Raw genomic sequence first — 20952 nt, forward strand, 5'->3', positions numbered from 1 at the left:
GCGCTGACAGTCGGTGTTCATGGCTAGAGCACAACGAGCGATGACGTCCAGAGTTAGACCTTCAGCTACGTGGCTCATGTCGAAAGTTTCACCGGTGGCGGCTTTCTCTTTCACGATGTCCACGAATATTGTGACGCACTCCTGGATGAGATCTTTCATCAACCGCATCTTCGCAGCACTGAACGAGGGAGTCATGACACTTCGAACAGACTTCCATTTTTCGCCTTTCAGAAACAGGATGGAGCTCCTGAAGGGCTCCTCGTTCATTGCACCTCCGGGGCGATCCACGAATGTCGCAGCTTCCTGCGAGTGACGAAAAAAAAACTGAATTTCAGAAAGAACAGTCTTTGTTCAGTGCCTGCAACATCGATACGGTGAGGAGATGCGCCTCATGTAAATTGAGACTTTTCCCGACAAACCTTCACGAGAACTTCTTTGATTGTATCGAGGTCACTGCAAATGATTACGGGCTCGGCGCCGTTGTACATCCCGAAGTGGTCGCCATACTTGGCGATCCATTCGGAGAGTAGATGGACCCTATCTTTTTAAGTTGTAGATAATTGCCTGGAATGGAGGCGATAACGCGGATCAATATAGCTCTTCGCTCGGAGCTTGTAAGATTTGGATGAGGCTCCCCGCTCGGAGATGTTGATCGAACTCACCGAACAAGAGATCGGGCTTGGGTCCATCGATTCCATGTTTCTTGAAGAACTGATGCTCAACGAAATGTCTCCTCAAGAGCCAGAGTCCCGAAAGCGTGGCTACGGACAAGAGCAGCACGCCGCCGAAATAGCCGAGCATGGAAGTCGCGAGCTCCACGAAACCCATTCCTGTCGAAGTCCGCGGAGATCGGGTTCTGCTGTCGGCATAGAACGAACTCAGTTCTCCGTCTCACACTGCTGTTCCTGGGAAACCCATATTGGTACGGCGGGAATCTTCTACTTCGAGTTTTTCCCAGTATCTTTCCCTGTGGTGCCTGGAGATCTAAGTCACGAGACCGGAGAGAGTACCAGAGCAGCTGAGTCTCGGATTCCGCCGAAGACGAAGAAGGAACTTTGATTTAGGACTGCAGAATCATGTATTCCACCGGCTCGGGTTTACGAACCATAAGAACTGCCCCGAAGCAGAAAATACGATTCGCGTCAATGTCCGTTCTATTTTACTCGCACTCGGCTCGTGGCGCTCGTGGGAAGACAGCTGGATCGATTACTGCTGGTCCCGACGGTGCTGCCGTAAACAAGGGGAAAGAGTCCACAGTACAGCATGGGATCGCTCCCGACTGTGTGCTCACTCCTCCGGCACGGCGGCGGGAGTCAGCTGGCCGCAGTCAACCTTGGGTACCGCTCAATCGGTTCCGCGCAAACATTTTGGATAAGATCGATCCGATTTGAGATCGCATTCCCTACATCCGAGAGGGACCTATTCTTAGCTCGGGACAAAGGTCGACCAAGCTTGAATGATGGCAGCAATCACCTCACGGGCGAGACGCGGGATTTTATTATGGAGAACTCGTTCATCGAGTGAGGGAGCGGAGAAAATGGACTCCAGACCAGAACGATTCCCTCGGCCTGCTCATAGTATTATGTATATCTCCAGCGTTAGGTGCTTCGTACGTCTCATCGTATGATTCTAGCTATCATTGGCGCTGGAACGAGCGGTCGTTCAGTGAGTGCCCCCTCGCGGGACTAGGCTCCAGCGTCGGCTCCGAATAGACGACGAGTACCCCGCAAGCCCAGAGCTCCACAAGCTCGACTCTATGTGCATTTTCGACGGGACGCTGCTTCGGCGGGAGACGACTCGAGTCAGCTCCACGATGTCGTCGATACATTGGGTGCTCACTGCTCGGCCTCGACCCAGCCTAGCAGGGCGCCATCATCGCCCGCCAAATCTCTCCGCGGCTCCACAAACCACAACTTCGTCTTTTGCATTCGGGGATTCCGGTGCCCTCCTGAAGACTGAAGACTCGGGGTTACTCGTTCGAGAGAGAGGTACGCGGCAAAGAGGAGAAATCGAGCTCAATGGCTTGGTATAACAGTGTTTATTCCGCTCTTTTATCATAAACTAAACTTTCGCTAGAGTCATCTGAGCTTTTCGGAATAATGACTCTTCGCCTTAGTATACCTGGGACGAGAAATTACAAATCGGTCCCGCGGCGGGGGGCGAGACCAACGGAGAACTCTTCTACGGGGGCCGTATCGCCCTCGAAGCAGCTAAACTCGGTCTTGTGCGGAGAACTGTTTCTTCGTTTTATCCGCAGATGCTTGGGATGCTTGGCTACACAGACCAAGTCAGGTTCGAAACCTCATGTGTGATGATCGAGGAAGTGTTTGATGATGTCGTACACCGTGGAATACGTGCCCGTCGCAGGGGGCCCTTTGATCCAATTCGAGCTTAATCGCTTGCAAAGTTCTCGGCGTGGGCCTCCGTGCTTCCTGATGTGCAGTATCGTCCCTCGGATGGTTTTGTATTTTTGACCTGCGGCGCAACCCGATGTCAACTCGAACTGACAATGAGAGGCAGCGGGTGTCGATTGTAACGACAGGGGTCATGCATTCACCCGTCAGTCTGAACGTTTGCATTCTCCTCCTCTTACTATCGAGAGGATACGATGTGCTCTGACCCAAGAGACCGGCGATCGCCACGAAAATTAGCCGTTCCATGGAATGTAATTGGCCTATTTCTTTCTCGCTGGATAGGTTGAGTTGAGTCGAACGATGACGTAACAGGAACTCGTATCTAGAGAAACTCGTTCCTGCGTATGGGATCACCTCCGAGTAACGAGGGAACGAAGCCTCGGTAGAGGGCTTGCGGTCCTTCGTTCTTCCATATCTTCAGGAAGACTTCACCTGTTGGATGGCGGAAAGAGCGTCAAATCTGAATCGGGAATGATCAAAATTCCGGATGGATAGCTCAAGGAGAAACAAAAGAGATGCAAAGATTTAAAAGGAGAGCTCCGGAGACTCACCCAGATTTTCGTACGTTTCGCAGCGAGAAACCGCCATTCGAGCTCTGGCTAGATCCAACGCGTAGGTCACTGAAGCAGCGGTGATTCCTGCTATGCTTCCTGGGGAAGAAATGATCAAATTCTCAACATCAATGCGTAGAAAATGTCCGCGAATAGCGTCCCCCGGGAGAAGTCGACGAAATCAGGAGGGTCATCGACTCATCAGTTCAGATGGATGGCGACAGCTCCTTAAATCCGATAGATCACTTACCCGCAATGAAACATGTGCCGTGCTTTTGAGCGCGCTGTTCGGTCGTCTCTACCTTGAGCAATATCTTGTCTTGTTCGTGGCAGGAATATTGCAGAGCTGCGTAGGGGATAACCCTGGCCATCGTAGCCGAGTTCTCGCGCCACTATGACGACAGCCCGGGCCGAAAGCCGAGCTGTTGACTCTCATGAGCACAACGACCCTAATATCTGGATGGTACAAGCTCTACCTCTCGTTCTCGAAGGTACTTCCATCAGCGTCTCGGTCCTTCGCGATCTTTCCCTCGCAGAGCTCGAAATTTTCTCTTTACCTTTCACCTTCGCAGAAGGGGTGTCCCCCTCTCTCATTTTCCCGACAGTCACAACGGTGCGCTACAGCCCTCGCTCCTCGAACTCGTAAATCTTCAGACTGGGGTTTAATCCTACATGTACCCTGCCTTCGATATTGAATAATATTATCTCGGTAAACTATATGACGTGCACAGGCGCGACGACGCCGCTCGTTCCAGAGGCGGCGTTGATTTGATGCCGGCCGCCGGCGAATTATTCCTCGCGGAATTTCCTGTTGGACGTGAGAAACGATACCCGTAACCGAGACCTTGAACCTTGGCTGTGCTTCGATCCGAAGAAATCTTGGTTTTCCTACGAAAAGCTCGTGCCAAGTGACGCGTCAATCGTCAACATCGCTCTCGGAAGTCGACCGGGCGTCGCCGCACCTTCCCCGAGCAGAATAACTGCTCCTCATCTGACTCATCAGGATCGCTCGCTTGAATCTGTCAATCATCTCTACATGGACGAAAATCAGTCTCGCCGTGCTCCGAGGTAACCCCAAATTGCTCCGACGCGACACCGCAGGCACTAGTTGTGGAAAACACCGTCGCGTGTCGGTTGTTGGCATTTCAGGTCCAACAGACCGAACATGAAAGTCGGGAAGATAGACCGCAGGCAGCACACGGCTGTGAGGAAGTCTCAGACTACGAGTACGACTCCCATGATGGGGAAAAGTAGTAGAGGCGGACGAATATGCAGCTGACAGCCCTTGTCTCGTTGCTTCTGGAGAAGAAGTCGAGATTGCATACTTATTCCCGAGCAGAAGTCAGTCATCGGGATGAAGATTTTGGGGGCTGATTCGTTTGTCGTAGAGGACGGCCCCTGATCGAACATTGCGAATAGAACTCATCGCGAATTCGCCGTGGAATGCCGTAATATCGGGACTGTCGGACGGATGCTAGAGGCACAAGATCTCTCTCTGATGTCGATGATGATAGACAAGCTCGCAGGAAACCGATTACGACGACCTTCCGAATCCCACGGAGCACAGGAATAGCGAAAGAGATTCGAGTTTCTCTGATATTCGCTTTCCTCCCGGGAACTGTGCCTGCACGGCGCCAAGCACAGCGGAAGGACAATAAGCCCGAGAGCAGCCACTTGAGGCGTTTCGTCGTCACCAGGGTCATGATCATCATCCCGATCCTTCTCGAATATAATCACTGTCTTGTTCCTGTATGCTTTTATGTTGATGAAGCTTTTGCCGTCGTCGGGCGTGTCGACGCGGAAGCCTTGCCCCTTCTCCGGCTGGCCGGAGTCGGACCGACGGACAGGCAGGCAGGAGAACAGGCGAGCTCTGATCACGGATGGCAACTACGCTGTCCAACAATAATTCCCCGATGCCGGACATAGCTGAAGGATCGCTTGTTCCGTCAACGCAGCGGTCTGACAGCGGACTTGTTTCCCCGCTCGCTGACTCTTCACTAGCTGCCAGGAATCTCCGCCATGACGTCAAAAAGACTCCTCCACAGCACACCGTCATGTACAAGGTAATCTAATCACTTGGAGGCTCGAAGGAAAATCGAGGATTAGCTCAGAGGATCACGAGATCCAGGGAGGGGAAAACCCCCTCCGTCTTGAGCTCATTGAAGGATCACGGTGACATCGAACCAGAAATTCCTTCCCGGGACAAGCTTAGAGCAGCCTCAAAACATCCGAATCTCACGCTTGGTTTCGACTGCCCCCGGCCTCGCCGGTCACTCAGGCAGTCGGAATTCTCCTCCCTCTCATGGGACAAGGTCACCGGAGTCTTGGCATCGTCTCCTCGGGCGGTGGCGAGACACGGTACCGGATAGAAGAAAGCCGAGAGACGGCTGCTTTTAGCGAGGTCGGTCCCCGCTCCTCGCACTCTTTTCTTCTGCTCTCGTCTCTGCAACTAACACGACTAGCGATCCGTCTTGATTTTGGAACCGATCGAGGAAGGTGGACGAGCAGGGTAGAAACGATTCCTTTCACTCAAGGAGAACATGGACAGAGTGAAAAAAAATCTAATGGCTTATAAAATAAGTAATGGCGTCAAGCAGGAGCTGATGTTCCACCGTACACCATTGAAACGAGACTCCGTAGGGCTCCTAGACAAGCTAGCCTGAACGTCGTTGGACCTCCCAAATACGAGAGAGGTCCTCACGAGCCAGGACGGTGATACAACGCACAATGATGGCTCTTACCCTTCCTTCTGATGGGCGGAAATGTTTTCACCCCTCTATCCATAGAAAGCCGAGAATCTCGGAACCTGGAACCCTAACTGGATGGGGATCGCGAGGCTGGTCGAACGCAGCTGCTTGTTCTGAATTAGCGTTTTGTACATTTCTGCACGGCTGAGAATGGTCATAGCAGGAATATCATCCGCCACGAACGAGATTCATACAGTAAATACCGTGAATATTCTGATATACGAGCCCGGGCTTCTATGATTTCAAACCCCGTCGGAGAGGGGCTTCTATTGGAGATGGGTTTATATTGGGGGGGGAGGTGTATTACAGGGGAGTTCCTCATGCTTCTACGCGCGGTGTCGCATGACGGTGATTAGGAAGGAGAGACTCCAGAAAGCAAGATTTCGCGTGACTTCTGAAACTCGAGGTATGCTCCGGAGCAGAGCTTCTGTGGAACCTGGTTCGATTCCCCTTAAGAGCTGCTGTCCGAGACGGGCTTGGGAGGGGCTTGTACTAAAATATTCACGGCATATACATGTATCCATGATGAATGTATCTATATCATACAATGAATACAAAGATATACACCGCGAGTCTGAATGCGGATACGTAATCGACTTCTTCCTTCCTGGATAACGTCTGCCTGGCACGGAGATAACGAGTGAAATATCTCCCTCAGAGCGAATGCTTGAGCTTGGTGGAGAGGTCCCGTAGTATTGCGGCCCGACCGCGAGAAAAAGAGACAGACCCCAAGCATTCGGCACCGAGAGAGAGAATGCCTCTAGCAGTCCGCCTCACGTAATTGAGTCGAGTGTTTCATATGGTTCGGGCGGGCAGCGATCTCTCATATGAGATTCCCGAGAGTTGCCCGCCGGCTTCCTCGCTGCTCCTGATAGCCATGGACCGACTCCCTATATGTTCGCGCATGGATCTGGCGTACCCTTGGTACCAAACGGCAAAGTAGGTTCCGATAAACTGGACTTGACTGGACGGAGCTTTCACGCGCTTGCTCTGGTCGGCTCATCATCAAGCCGCAGACGTAGTCGTCGAACCGCCTTACGCTGGGCGGCATTAAGAAACACAGAACGAATCGAAAGAGGGATCCATGAAGGAGGGTCGATGAGACCGCGTGAAATAGTCACGCCGAGAAACAGTCGAAGAATAAATTTCGAATGACAGCGAATCCATCATTCACACGAAGATTAGGGATATTTATCCGAGCGGATGCCCGAGCGCAAAAAAATACCCGCAGGCAGTGTCAGTGACACTACCGTAGGTGGGGACCTGAAACGTCTTCGATGATTTCTGGTTTCCTTGAATGTGTGCTTCGTGAGTTTCTAGCGTAAGTGAATTCGAGCGCAGAGTCAATCTGAGCGGAGCCGGAATTTGAGCTCACGTCAGCGCAGAGTATAAACATAGATTGTTCTTGCGCAAGCTGAACTTGAGGCTGCTGGCCTTTACCCAATCAAGATTGAGCCTAAAGCTTCGGTCGAATCTCTCATCTCCTGGCACGCTGATAGCTGGCCGTTGAGAAGTATTGCTCTAGTCGTTGGGCCAGTCCGCGCGCTGGGAAATCGAAATCGCCCTCTCCCAAGCAGCCACCATATTCACGGTTCACGGGCGAATTCTGATCTTTGATGGGGCGTCATTCGGGGGCGAGTGATTGACCTGCGCGCGGGGGGAATCTGTAGGGATCATATGAAGCCAATGTCCCGCGTTGGTATCCGATGACACCTAGCGGGCGTCGATCGGTGTAGGTGAGACTGAGCTGTGGGAAGTTAAAAATGGTCAAGCTTCGTTCCCTATTTTCGTCACACACTTTTGGTGGCGTACGAGCCCAACCCACCTTCCGCCATCCGTGATCCGAAAAATCAGCCCCGCAGATTCGCCGTCCCAGTTCTACGTCAAGAGATCTTATATCGGCGTATCGAGACGGACAGAGATGCTATTCCCTCTGCTGAATCAAGCTCTGAAGCAGCTCGATCGGAGACTCGAAGAGTGGAAACAGAGCTGAGGACGGTCCACGAGTCTGGGAATCGCTGCGAACTCAGGTTTTGTCAGCAAGAAGCTGAAACGAGCGGCTCTTACGCGAAGCAGGATGCGGCGTCGAAGCTTATCACGTCGCAGACCATGACGCGTTCGCCTGTATGTTTGTCCCGCCGCAACCTCGGTCGTCTTCCGCTTTCGTCCACTTATGAGCTCATCATACTCAGGAGTGGTTCCCTCCATGGGTGCTCACGGTGTGCAACGAATACAAGGTGCTCGACATCCGTGGCAACTCGCTTTCAAACGCGTGAATTCATAACCTCGGAAGAAACCTTCACCGGGAAAGGATGGACCAGACTTCCTCCCAAGTCTGATCATTGGAATGTAAATCCAAGACACGGGCCGTCCTTCCGTGGAAATTGGCTTTACGTGGGATCTCTGTTCAATCGAGCCAGGAGGAAAAACTTATTGGTTTGTTGAACAGGGACTCTAAAAGGATTTCTATGCTCGCTTCTTCGATCAGCCTACTTTGTATGCCTTCCATTGGTGTTCTCTTTGTCGGTACATACTTGATTTGGCTCTCTCCGCGGCTCTGATCAGATCCAGCGGGGTAGTGAATTGATTACCTCAGAATCGGGAAAGAATTTCCGAGGATTGAAGTCGGTGGACGACTTCTCCTAAAGTTTGAGCACCGCTTCAAAACATTCCTTGAGATATCGAGCGATATGAGGGCGCAGGATTTAGAGGAGCAACGGATAAGATCTCGGAGGTCACCGACTTGGCTCGATTCTCTCCGACTCGATTAACATCGCGTCTCGGTTTAGCGCTTCGGCTGAGTCCCTGACCCAGATAGTTCTGATTTTGAGTCGTTTAGCTCGTTCGGTGATAAGTTCACAGTTTCCCATTCCGCAGAATCAAAAACTCGCGCGATACCCAAGATCTCCATTGAATAGGCGGACTTCCTCCACCAGCCATTGTCGACACCCGCAAGATGTGCTTGTATATTGAACGGAGCAATTCCGGAAAGCTCTCCGCGGAGATCTCGATGAGCGTCATCTGGGAAGCGCGGGGAAGCGCTTGGACGGCGGAGGCATTACGTGTGGGGGGTGTAGACTCGAAATTGAACGTGATGCTTTGTTCGAGCTTGAAGCATTTGCATCGTCACCACGAGGCCAGAATCAGGAAACAAGAAACAAGACGGATAATGCATTCCTGGGATATGAGCCACGGAGAGCACGTACCCCATCTCACGCACGATGACCAGCGACGAGCGCGGACGACAGCTCGGAAACTCGAAGCGTGCCATATGTAGTTTTGTTTCCAAACAAGAGGACGCTGATGATGTAATTGAGCAGAGCTCCCATCCAACATCTCTGCTCAGGAGCATCAAGCGATCCTAGTTGTGGCGGCCGCCCCTTCCCACAGATATATGATGCGGCAGTCTATGAATAACATCGGAATGCTCAGCACGCCTGTCGGCAAACTTGTGGACCTGCCTCTCTCCGATCGAGGGAAAGTTCCTTGAGATCGGGTTCCCACAGGACACCTTCCCACTCCAGCAAGGAATCTATCCTCCCCGGCTCAGCCGAAAAATATGTTGAGGCGAGGAAGTCGAGGCTTCGCGTCGGTCATGCCGTCCCTCCACCGCACCGTATCAAATTAGGTGTGGGTGAACTGATGAGACCGCTGGCTCCATAGGGGCGTAATAACTCAGGGTCAGAACGGCGTCTTGCCGTGCATCTACCTAGGAACCGGCGAGGAATTCCGCAGTGAAACCGCGAGTCCTGATAGCGAGGGAGGGATTATCATCGATGCCATACGAGCGAGACGGTGGCCTAATTTAATCATGTTTTGATCCGAGAAAAAATATCTAAAGAAATCAGGAATCTGCTGTCTGCTGACATTGCTGCTCGGACTATTTTTGTACCCTCATCGACCACGGTTTTGAGCAAGGTAACTTGATACTTACAGAATTTGCCAGAGTGACGGCGTCGTTTCCGATAATCAGGAGCGACGAGGGAAGGCTTATTCTACCGTCGAGCTGAGCACATCCCCGATCGCTGGAGGATGAACCAGGAAAGCTTCAGACTCAGTGCTGCGCCCCTCGTAGGACGTAATCGTATTGAGCATTCATGAATAGTCCGAGTCTCATGAACTCGGCTAGATTCAAATAGGTAACGAATCTGCATGAGGGAGGCTGCCCGTAGGAGCGATTGAGTATGAGGCATGGGTGTTCACTGATTACTCGTTGTGAGGGAGCATACGCGCACAATTCCGCGAGGGCGGACTTTATCCGAGCTTGTAGAGGGCCAATATATGAATCGAGTCTAGACAGAGAAAGAGGTCAACTGTTGCTGCAGGGTATTGTCTTGGTACGAAAAATTACCCTCATATGGGGCGACTGGCTTTTCTGCCGTCGCCTGCTGGCTCCTTTTGTCGGCCGCTCAGAGCTTGCTCGCTCTCACGCAGCGATAAGAACAAAGCTTCACATCCTGACATGAAAGTGAGCATACTTTCATCATCAACAGTGAACTTTCCTCAGATCATACTGATTTGAATTTCCAAGAGGTGGAGATACGCCAACGAGTAATTGACGAAGACGTGATGCTTTCTATTGTAGCTATCAAGGAACGCAGGTATTACAGCTTCCCACCCCGAAGAGTTTTGGAACCTTACGGAGCGACTGCGTCGCAGAAATTCGGAGCGCTTCAAAAATCTGCCCTGCGCCGGGACCCGAAAGCCATAGAATACTTTCGCGGGTAGGATTCCCAGAAGACCGGATTGCTGTAGCGACTGCCACAGAGGGGGTAAAGGGTGGAATAAGGTGGAAAAGCGGATGCTCATTCAATACCTCAGTTAGGACTTCAGACCTGCTGTGAACCATTCGCTCCCTCGCTATTGTGGCAGCCTGGTTGCCAACCAGGCGAACGAGCGAAGAGCTCAGTCAGGGTTACCAGACAGCGGAAGGGGAGTGCAGAAAGAGGACGGTAGCGAGCGAAACGTCAAAACGAGACGCTTTGACTCACGGAAATCAGGGTTCCTAATGAACAGGTTTTCTGGGACGACGAGCACTTCTCATTTTATGGACAGTCTACGAGGGCCCAGGAAGCTCTGGAATATTGGCACATACGAGGACGAGGGGGTCATTTCAAGAGCTCATTCGCGGGGGAAGCATTGTTACCCTGCGTCAATATTACAGCCGTCGTGGGAATTGTACGAAACTTGCTGGAGTCGACCCCTCGGTGGTACTTTCGATCGCACATGATGTCGATCGTGAATCGTATGATGTCACATAAAACGACAGGGCTAGCTTACGGAGGTCATCGCGCATCTCATGAGCTCCCGATCTTCAGTCTACATCCGGACCGCCATCGATACGCCAACTCGCCATTAGAGCAGCCCGCTCCGGTACTACACTTCGTTTGAGATCTCACACGCGGAAGTCGTTTCGGGTCATCTAAAGTGCGACAGTATACGACGTCTCATAATCAGGGAAAATTGATGCAGCTCAGAACTCCCGCGGAGAATTTCGGAGCATCGGCTCGGCGCTATGGCGATTTCGCTCATCGTGATCCATTCCCCCGTGGGAGCACACGCTTCTCGCATGGTGCGTGCAAATCAGATTCTTACAAGAGAATTCGAAGGAGGGAGAGCCTCGTCGATATGCCATGGACACCAAGCAGAAAAGAGAGACATAAAAAGACAAATATCTCCCGAGCCTTTCAACTCGAATAGAAATCAAATACAATTGTACATAAACATCTATTCCGATCAGCTACTCGCTGACAGTTTACGAATTCGAGTCCAGTGAACGGAACAGCCGGTCACCAGCCATAGAGACGACATGATATGATTGGAATTCGCTGATTTCCGAACATGGAATCTAATGATCGCTGTACCTCGCAGTTTCGTTGATCTTGTACTCCTCCACGAGCTCAGAAAACTCTCTGCGCTGCTTCTCCTTGACTTCACTGAAGTGCTGCTCCTCGTTCTCCGCACAGATTTTTTGAATTTCATCGAAATCCTCTTCAGACATGATCTCTCTCAAGCGATGCTCGACGCTTTCTCGATTTTTCCTGACCTGCGAATAAGCGCATCCGTCATTCCCGCGCCGAGCCTGAGCGTCAAGTCGAACCCCTCAATCCCCTACGTATACAATTCGACCAGAGAGAGCCCATCCGAATGTTCTTCTATATGAATGTTTGTCGGTTTGGAATTAGGGGGGACGGAAAGCGGATATCTCGGATCCGAAGATGCTCCACAAACCTGGTACTTCCTCCGACGATTGTGATCGAGGTCGGCCATGAGGATCTTGTAGCTACATTGATCAAGAATGCGGACCACGACCCGGGTGTTCCGCACTTCGTGATTGTAGACGCGATGGAGTCTGGAAAACCAAGGTTTCGACCGGTGTGAGACTTCGATGGATGCATTTGTTGAGTGGAACCTTCGTGAAGCGACACCTAGATAAGTGGATGAGTTGAGCGCATCGGACGTCTGCTGGAGAAGCTTACTTGGGTATCATTGACATGTTGGCACAACGGCTGAGGAAGGCAACATTGTTGGAAAAATCAGCGAATTGAGATCCCAATTTGTTGTAGCGGACGAGAAGATTGACAGTCTTCGCCTGGTACTTCTGCTTGATCCTGAAATTGAGGATACCACAATTGATCATTATTCACGATCCACTCTTCGGACACCAGCGGAAAGTGAAGTCTGGAGGGAGAGTTCCGGCGAGGATGGCTCCAATTTACGCCGACTCTAATAGGGGGCGACAATGCGTTCTGCGTCTGACGAGACGCTCAAAAACGACGAGTGACGGCTCAGAAGACGCCTCCAAGCAGAGTTTTTTGAATCACGATCGGTCGTCGAGCAGAGGAGTACTTCCACTCTGACCGGCCGGCTCGCGCTGAAGCATAGCAGGTTAGCCTCGTTTCCCATTCCCCCTCCGCCGGAGGTCTGTTTGCTCAACGGGTTCCGGGTGGTCGATTGCTCGGGGCGAGAACAACTTGCGCGAGTTCCTGTGAACAAACACGGCATGCCACACGTCTCGAACAAGAGATTCCCTATTATTGCTCCGTCCGTGTTAGTTCGGTGAACGCTCGCAAACAGAGTTCCGGGACTCTTCCGATCGGCTGAAGCGAGATCCTCGCAGAGCAAGAACGAATAAGATCTCTAGCACGAGCGTAATCGAGAAGATCCCAATTGAAGGTCGGTCCACGTTCCGAGGACGAGATTCGATGGACTGCAACTATTTAAATAATGCTCGATCAACGCGATCGATGCGCTCGAGTCGTGGAGGATGGTGAACGCTTTCATCTTTTCTCGGAATGGGAAGGAGCCAATTCCCACCCCAGCTGATCTGGACGAGTGGCCACGCAGCTCATCGAAGAATTTCATACCGAGCTCCCTTCAAGCCCTGAGTCTATCCCCGTTTGCTCAAGCGCTCGACTTCTAGCTGTTCGCTGCCATCACCCCGGAGTAGGATTGGGAAGTTACCAGAACAACGTAAAGCTACTGATTTCCAGCGGAAATCCAAGCCGATAGTCAGTCATTTGTAAAGAGAAGGGCTCTCTATTGGCTGTCTGGATGCCGAGGAAAGAAACGAAAGTGGAATCTCCCTCTGAATTCCGGAAGCGAGCAGCGAGCCGAAACGTCAATCGGCTAGCATGGTCGGCGACGTAAATTCTAGAGGGTACAGAGATTTTCTCATCCTGAAGCGCTTGGCCGCGTTTGACGATAATCCGAGAAGTTCTTCTATCGGGCCTGCACTGGAAGCACTCGGAGCGAAGACTCTCGAATTTCAAATGCCTCGATATTCTACATACATAAAATCGCGGAAACGACGATGTTGGTGAATTGACGGTTGTTTTCGGTTCCCAAAGCCCGAATCGTCCTGCATGTGGCTCAGCCAGTCTCTGTGGCTCATATCGGATATCGACAGCATAAAATAAGCGAATGGGATAGTGGAACGGACGGAGTTCACGTAGACAGAGCGCGGATGATTGCTTCAGACTACGCTTTACAGGAGGAAAGTAGGTATGCCATCGACGACACGCGATCAAGTCACGCCGCATGCTCGCCGCTCTAGGCAGATGTCCCCCAGGGGCATGCATCAATCGATGCTCCATCCCCCCAGCTGATAAAAGGAAAAATGGAAATAGTAAAAACAAAAGTGTTCGATTATCAACCCCAACGAAATCAGTCAGTGAGTTTGGCGCGGCGTACGCGAATCGGCTGCAGATTATCCCCCTCTCGAACCGAATATGGGCGGATGCACTCATATACTCATCATCATCATGATCATAATAATTAAGAGGAAGTCCGTATCCAAACCAAGATCCCCCTCTTAGCGGATGGCCCTATTGGATATTGGTGACTTATTGATACAGCGCAAAACTGCCGGGATGGTCGCTAACCTTTCACGTAGCTCTTGATTGAGGCCTCCCTTGCGATTGACTCGACTCTGCTCGAGCGGATTATTCGGCTTGCGGTCATCAGTGTCGCTCGCCCCGCAAGGAGTTGTATTGGCGAGCTCGTCACCGGCCGGTAGTGACACCTCCTCACCGGTGGATACGGCCGCCATGCTGCGTGTGCTTCGTTTTCCACTGACGACTGGCTGACTCCACTCACACGACCTTTTCTGCTCGATGAACGCAATCCCCGGTCTGTCTGTGCTCGAAAAAAAGGACTGTCTCCGCCAACTGTCAATAAGTTGATCTGAAGCAGCCGATCGGGTAGAAACAAAAAGATTGGAGCGTCGAACACCCGGACAACACTACGGCGCTCCTATTTTCGGTGACGCCGTCGTTGTTGTCTTATCCGAGGATTATGATAGAGCGCACCTTGTCCTTTCTTTTAAATAGCGGAACAGTGCGAATTCTTTTAACAACGGCGGCCGGCCGTGCCAGACGGCGGACGACTGGAAAAAAGAATGTGCTTTCCCTTTTCTTGTTGGTCGAATCCGAGATGTCTGTTATTGGAGAAAGATCCTATCGAGGCACGGAGAAACAGAACTTCGAGTGCAGCCGCGACCGACGCGTGAATATGGCTGGCTGTCCCTACAGGAGAGCCCAAAGAAAGGGCGGACAGGGGGTGACTCACTAAATTTCCGGACTATGGTAGATCGGATATTGGAATCCTACGAATTCGACGCGCGTCAATTTTCTCGGGGGACTTCGAGGAGAAATGCGAACAATATAACTTTATTCCGCGAGTATCACTTCAATCATACGAGGCTCCACTGCATGGCGCAGGAAGCGTCAGATCTATCGGCGAGAGCAGCTCCCTCGAGAGGAAATGGCGAGCCACTGGAAAACTGCCTGCCTGTGACGGAATATCATAGAGTCGCGCATCTATCGAATGATGGAAGGAATAATTGATCGATGAATCTGGTCGAGGGAATGATCACTCGCCCGCCGGCGGAGTGGCCAACAAAAATGACGCAGCATGTGAACGCATCTGAAGAATGCATGCATCTGATCTCATGAATCAATACCAATTTGTGAACGAACAGGTTTATTGCTCGAAATTATACGACCCGAGAATATTGAGCTCGACGAAGCTGAAGTCCTGGATATCGTACCACGAAAACCTCTCCTCCCCCCAACGCTTCAGCGTGTATTTACAGACTAGATACACATCGAAGGACAGTGCGGTGACACTTATTCCTGTCAGTGAATTACGAAATAGTTCTCAGCGTTACGTGAGACGATCGATCCACGCCATGGAATCATTCGGATTCCGAGAGTCCTCATGGGCGTCTGGTCGTAGATGTGAATGCCGTCTCGACTGCATCTGCAATTGAATGAATAGCGCTCTTCATCGTTGATGCTCCTGTTGTAATTCCAAATAAGATCAGAGCGGAACCTTTTTTCCGGCGCGGCGCAAGAAACTTCAAGACCTCAGTACCTCACGAAAATTCCAGCGTGTCCGCGGAACTTCTTGCCCACGAACGTAGCTACTGGTGTGCTCCGAGGAATCGAATTGCAGATCCCCCTGACCTGGAATATTGTTCATTTTAGATACGATCGTTCGATACGCTCGATTGCGTCATGCTTGCCATGGCTTCCCTAGATGTATCCACTCAAACCTGGCATCTCGTTCGCATCCCAACTTCCCGGAGATTTCGAGGAAACGCGTCGGAATTCTACACTCGGGAAAGCTTTGAAGAAGCATGGGCGTGAGCTCAGATGATAAAAAACCTCAGACGTGAGCTGAGATGATATTGGCTTCTATTCGTCTCCCCGGCACGACCAATACCGACCGATTGGCCTCGATTGATTTTATTCCCCTAATCATTCTCGAGGAGATGGCGTCCTGTTTACGACTCGCGCGATGGTGCGATCATGAAGATCCTAGTTCAACGCGGACGCTTCACTCGTTCACGAAATCCCCATCTCTCCTATGTATTCTGATCACAGGAGCTCCGTAGAATGCCGACGGAAATATTTTTGAAGCGGGAAGTCGGAGACAAATCTCTGTGAGATTCCTCAGGGTCAACGCGCAGGCGTGTTATTCCTGAGGTGTGATGATTCTTCATAATTTCAGATAGCTCCTCGAAGATCTCGCACCCCCTCGGAGAGGTGGAAGAGAAACGAGTTTTCATACCGATCCTAAATGTTAGGCCTTCAAGGCATGTCGCGAACGAACCTTCGCTCCTTTACGCCAACTGTTGGTTCCGCGGTTCATTCCTACGCACTTGGTCTTGATCAAGGCAGCTGCAGAGCCATCACCGACCCAAGACCCGAGTGCGCTTGCGACATCATGGCACATAGCGTCGACCTCACAATTCAGACTGAAGGCGATGCTCACGACAAGCACCAAAGGTGTCACGCCCATTTTCATTCTGGAGAAGAGAATCGATCAGTTCAATCAATGGAATACTGAATCACACGAGGATCAAACCCTTTCGATCGGTTTTCTTCGATCCTAGCGGTCAAGGGGGGGAAATACGCTCCAGAGGAGAAAGAACTACTCACTTGCCGGGTTCATGCGCGACTCAGCGATGCGTCTTGATCTCCAGAGGTCTCTATGGTGGAGAGACACTTTTGGGCGTCACTCATAGAGAGGGAGGAATCGCTTATATAGTGGTGTCGAAAGTCGATTAAAGGGTACCGTGGAGATCTCCTTTTGTTTTCTATTCTTATCTGAAGCGATCGAATGGGGACATCACAGGGCGAAACTCACGTCGGGATCAACATCATCGCAATGATTACCATCTCGACGATTCTCATCGTAATTTCATTGACGTGAGTACAATATCCGAGAAGAAAACAGTGTTGAGCCTATCGAGGGTCTCGTGCTGTTGCATCATCATGTCCCAGGCTCGGAAGTCGTCGGTGGTGTCACCTTGATTTACTTGACGTGACTCACAGCAGTGAGACTCCCACTTGTCGTTCCCGACGCTTCTTCATCCCGTTCGCTCAAGGGGATTTGATTGAAACGGATATTGAGTGATATGGAATTTCGACCCCAAATCTTCAGGCGAAACAGGGCTTCCAAAGCCTCTAACGAGCCCGAATTTCTTCCACTGTGTAGAGAAAAGAAGAACAGCGAGAATCACTCTATTAAAACCGTCTGCAAGCTATCTCTAGTCGGCGATCTCGATGCTTTTTCTCCAACAGAATTAGGTTGCGAACGAGTGGACAATCGGTCGCAAAACTATAATTGTCACGGAAAGTCAATACGAGCCGGCTCCGACATGATCTGTACAAGTGCAGACCTGTCCCCCCCTTTGGGGTGACGTGCCCAGGCTACGTTGAGGCAGGGAGGTCGCCTGTCGAGCTCCCCCGGTCTAGATCATGCTGCAACCTCCACGTTGGATGAATTCCTGAAACTGATCAGGTTGAGGCGAGGCTCGAGCTTTTTGGTATACTATGGCCTGCACTTCTGCCTCGACCTCCAAACTCCCTCGAAGTCCGCTGTTCCGGCTCCGAGCCACGAATCCTCTGAAGCGGCTCTCCGATTTGAGTCCACTGGCCGCCCGCGTGGAATTCTCTTCTCAGGTCACACCGCCTGCGAGCTCGAGATTCAATCCTGCTCCTCATCGATTGAATGAACCAGTGCAGCGTCGCTATTTTATCGGAGGGAGTCCGAGTGCGGAGCTCACAGCGAATCGGGAATCCCGGGAAGCGGACTCAAAGTTGGGGTACCGTTGTCTCGGGTGCCGAATTCGAGGCATCTGTCTCTGATTTCCTCAGCTACTTCTAGACATCTTTTATTCTAGTGACGGGAGCCTGTTGAATCAGTCCGACCCATGAATCCGTTCTCGCCGGCAGCACCCTCGAGAAACAGTGAGTATACTGTCTATATGAGGAAGGGGAGAATGAAGGAGTGAATGCACATCTGATTCCGAATTTTTGAAAGCATTTTTTTTGTTCTACGCCTCATATCTCCAGCGCAGAATTCATCGAATATGACCGGAAGGGGGACTCGTAATCGTCGGGACTTCCGATTGACATTCATGGCTCTCATAATACATGACGTGAAGATTCCGATTCTTTATCAGGCCCCCATGTGACCCGCATTCCTGCACCAATCCGGAGATGACGAGTGAGTTTCTCACGCGCCGTACTGCGATGCTTCCAAGCTCCAACTCCGATCGGATGGTTTGCAACAGCTCGAATGGAACAACATTCGCAGGTAACCCTCAGCTCCGCTGTGCCTCCATGATGATTTTTTTTCTGAGTAACTTCACTGACAGTAACCGATACAGCAGACGCCGCAAAAGATGGACGATGACCAAGAAGGAACGACCATCAGGGCAGCTGAAATCGTCGTCGGAACCCACAATTGACGGCCCGACCAATGGGGCAAAGCTGAAAATTGCGGAACAGCCTTGACGAATTTGAAAGAACGCCGTTTTGATTCTGGATATACAACGAGCCGGGAATGGCGCTTTTTGTTCGATTTGCGACGGTTTCCGATGTAGGTAGATCGTGACTGAACTTAGCTTCCTCGATATTTTTTTCAAGCTCGCTGACGATATTCGAATCATACCCGTTTCCGAAGCTCACCCATCCGCAAGAAGAGACCCAAGATCAAAAATAACCTGAGGCGACGAACCGCGCGACAAGCTTGAAAAGTCGCGAGTGATCATGACCTGAAGAAACTCACTCGATTGGTTAATTGGGACAGGGCCACTGTCTCGAGTTGCGTCTTGTTTTTTCCGCTTATCAACTTTGGTCAAGATGGAATGAGAGATTTGTCGAGCATGCCTCAGAATCTTGAGAGATCGAGATGTCCACGATGCTTACGGCTCAACTCCCATGGGCGGGAGCGTTATTGCGGGGCGCACCGTGTTCAACCGCCAATGTTGTCCGAAGCCCACTCCTTGAGAGGATCTCTTATGTTTCGGGCAGTTAGGCAAGTGCCTCTCTCTATTTAGAAGAGCTCCTCATTGGAAAGTGCGCATGAGGGATAATGTTCGGGTCACGTACGTTCTCCACTTGTCTCCGTTGCTCGACAGCCACGCAGTCTGCGTCTCGATCGGCCATTCGAAGCGTCAGTGCTTTGGCTGAACCGCTTCGCCAGAATCAGCAGAATTGATCACCGGCTTTCACCGAATATACATATGTACAATGGTATCACTCTCGTTACAAGTACCATAACCCAGATTACATGGAACCGGGAGCGATCGACAGTGAAGGCTTTTTGTTCGCGCCGAGCAAAACCAGCTCTGTGGCGCCTAGGTGTCATCGCTCTCACGAGTACAGAGTCATACGACCGTCTTGGAACTGATATGTAGTTTCAGCATGCCGACTGCTCAACCTCCGCACTGGAACTTGACCGTCGCTGCAAACGCAGAAAAGCTCCGACAGGGCGAGAGGTCTGAGACGGAATGTTCGAGAAAACGGATATTTTTCTTGGTCTGATTAAGACACTAAGGGGGGGATCCGCAGATCGCTCACGGAAAGCGGAGCCTGGAGGAATATTCGAATATATTCGATCCTGGAGGCTCCTGGCTCTCATCACCGATATGGTATCGTTATCGAAAAACGCGTGAAGTTTGACAATTTTTTTTTTGAGATTCTCTGTCAGCTCCCCGTCGCGCACTTTCTGCAGCAAGGCGGAGGCATTCGATACGGCGGGCCTTGATCTGAGGGACGGACTATCCAAGAGGGAACCCCCCTGCTCGCTCTCTCGGACCGAAGTATTCCGATATCACACAGTGGGGAACTCCGCAGCGTTGACCGAATCGGAGAGACAGCATACCTTGGCGGTATCGATACTTACCTGGTTCCGTCTCTGCTCTCAAGACTTTGTTGGGACGAATTGTGAGCGGACAAAGTGAGTAATCATCGTTCTTCATCTCGAGAACCGTTAGATCCATTGCTTGAGAGTTTCCCGGCGGCCATAATATTTCATTTGCATCGGCCGAGATGCTCAGCTCACTCAGTTCGTCAGTGGAACGTACTTAGCCTGCCACGATCAGAACTTGGATGAAATTAGTCTGAAAGCCAGATTATACGGAGACGAGTGGGCGGCTCGACAAATAGCCGCCATCTTCCAGAGGCTTCAAGGCACATTCTCCCTCGCAAGCGCCCACGAGAGGCTCGTGCATAGCTCTCTAGTCTATTTTGGAATTACATCACTCGTGTTCATGCGGGAGTCATTTTGGTGCAGGGTCCATTGGGAATCAGACGCCCTACTATCGGGTCGTCCTCAGCCATTCATCGCCTGTTCGCTGATCGTGAAACTCCTGTCGTAAATAAATTCTGTTCCTGTATGATCCGGAGCGCGCTCGAAGCAGTCAGCCTACTATTCACATCGCTTCGACGCCGTGCGAGGTTTCGACAGCGCACAGCCCGTTCACAAATGGGATGGTCCGTTGGAGTGATGCGACATCGTCTCAAATGACGCTGTTACGCTGCCTGACGCCAAAGAGGGGTTCTCTCGTCCAGAAGGGACCGGAGCGAGACGCCCCGAATGAAAACAAGTTCTCTCGATGTGACGGAGTTGAACATGGCTTCAGGCGAGCCCTACAATCGAGACAGAGAGTAAGCGGGGAATGCACTGAGCCTCATCGCTAAGCGCGCCTCCACGATACGCTCCCGTCGTTTCCGACAATCGGGGGTCAAAGACGGGCCGTGATGGGATGAAATACGATTTGCGTTCTTCGATCGTGAGCCACCCGCGATCCCTCCTCTACCCCTCCCCGGCTTCATTCCTCTACCCCTAACATCATTCCGCATCACTCATTGAACACGAGACGCTGGCGTCGGTCACCGGACGAATGATAACCAGTGCGAGTTGATTCAGCGTTTTAGTAGA

At 51.4% G+C, this 20952-nt stretch overlaps 3 protein-coding genes and 1 pseudogene across 3 annotated transcripts in view; all 4 read right to left on the reverse strand.

The window, feature by feature from the left end:
* The window catches only part of LOC100905002 (cytochrome P450 3A29-like), a 1796-nt gene extending 1261 nt beyond the window's left edge, over window positions 1–535 (reverse strand). Inside the window, 2 exon segments of the mRNA XM_029111665.1 lie at window positions 1–303; window positions 420–535. The exon segment at window positions 1–303 is cut by the window's left edge and continues 36 nt beyond it. Of these exon segments, the coding sequence (XP_028967498.1) occupies window positions 1–303; window positions 420–488 (372 nt within the window). The 5' untranslated portion in view covers window positions 489–535.
* Window positions 536–2302: 1767 nt separating this feature from the next.
* Window positions 2303–3559, reverse strand: LOC100905142 (mitochondrial coenzyme A transporter SLC25A42-like; annotated as a pseudogene).
* A 7869-nt stretch (window positions 3560–11428) lies between these two features.
* Window positions 11429–14263, reverse strand: LOC100905288 (uncharacterized). Its single transcript, XM_003744091.2, has 4 exons — window positions 14097–14263; window positions 12192–12323; window positions 11944–12064; window positions 11429–11758 (listed from the first exon to the last, which is right to left on the reverse strand). The coding sequence occupies exons 1-4, from the start codon at window positions 14261–14263 to the stop codon at window positions 11561–11563; spliced, it is 618 nt and encodes a 205-aa protein (XP_003744139.1). The 3' UTR covers window positions 11429–11560.
* A 966-nt stretch (window positions 14264–15229) lies between these two features.
* On the reverse strand, window positions 15230–16740 carry LOC100902502 (uncharacterized). Its single transcript, XM_003744073.1, has 4 exons — window positions 16659–16740; window positions 16330–16525; window positions 15589–15680; window positions 15230–15474 (listed from the first exon to the last, which is right to left on the reverse strand). The coding sequence occupies exons 2-4, from the start codon at window positions 16522–16524 to the stop codon at window positions 15351–15353; spliced, it is 411 nt and encodes a 136-aa protein (XP_003744121.1). The 5' UTR covers window position 16525; window positions 16659–16740; the 3' UTR covers window positions 15230–15350.
* Between the last annotated feature and the right edge of the window lie 4212 nt (window positions 16741–20952).

The sequence above is a fragment of the Galendromus occidentalis genome, unplaced genomic scaffold, assembly GCF_000255335.2.
Source record: "Galendromus occidentalis unplaced genomic scaffold, Mocc_1.1 scf7180000077459, whole genome shotgun sequence".
In the NCBI taxonomy this organism is placed as follows: Eukaryota; Metazoa; Arthropoda; class Arachnida; order Mesostigmata; family Phytoseiidae; genus Galendromus; species Galendromus occidentalis.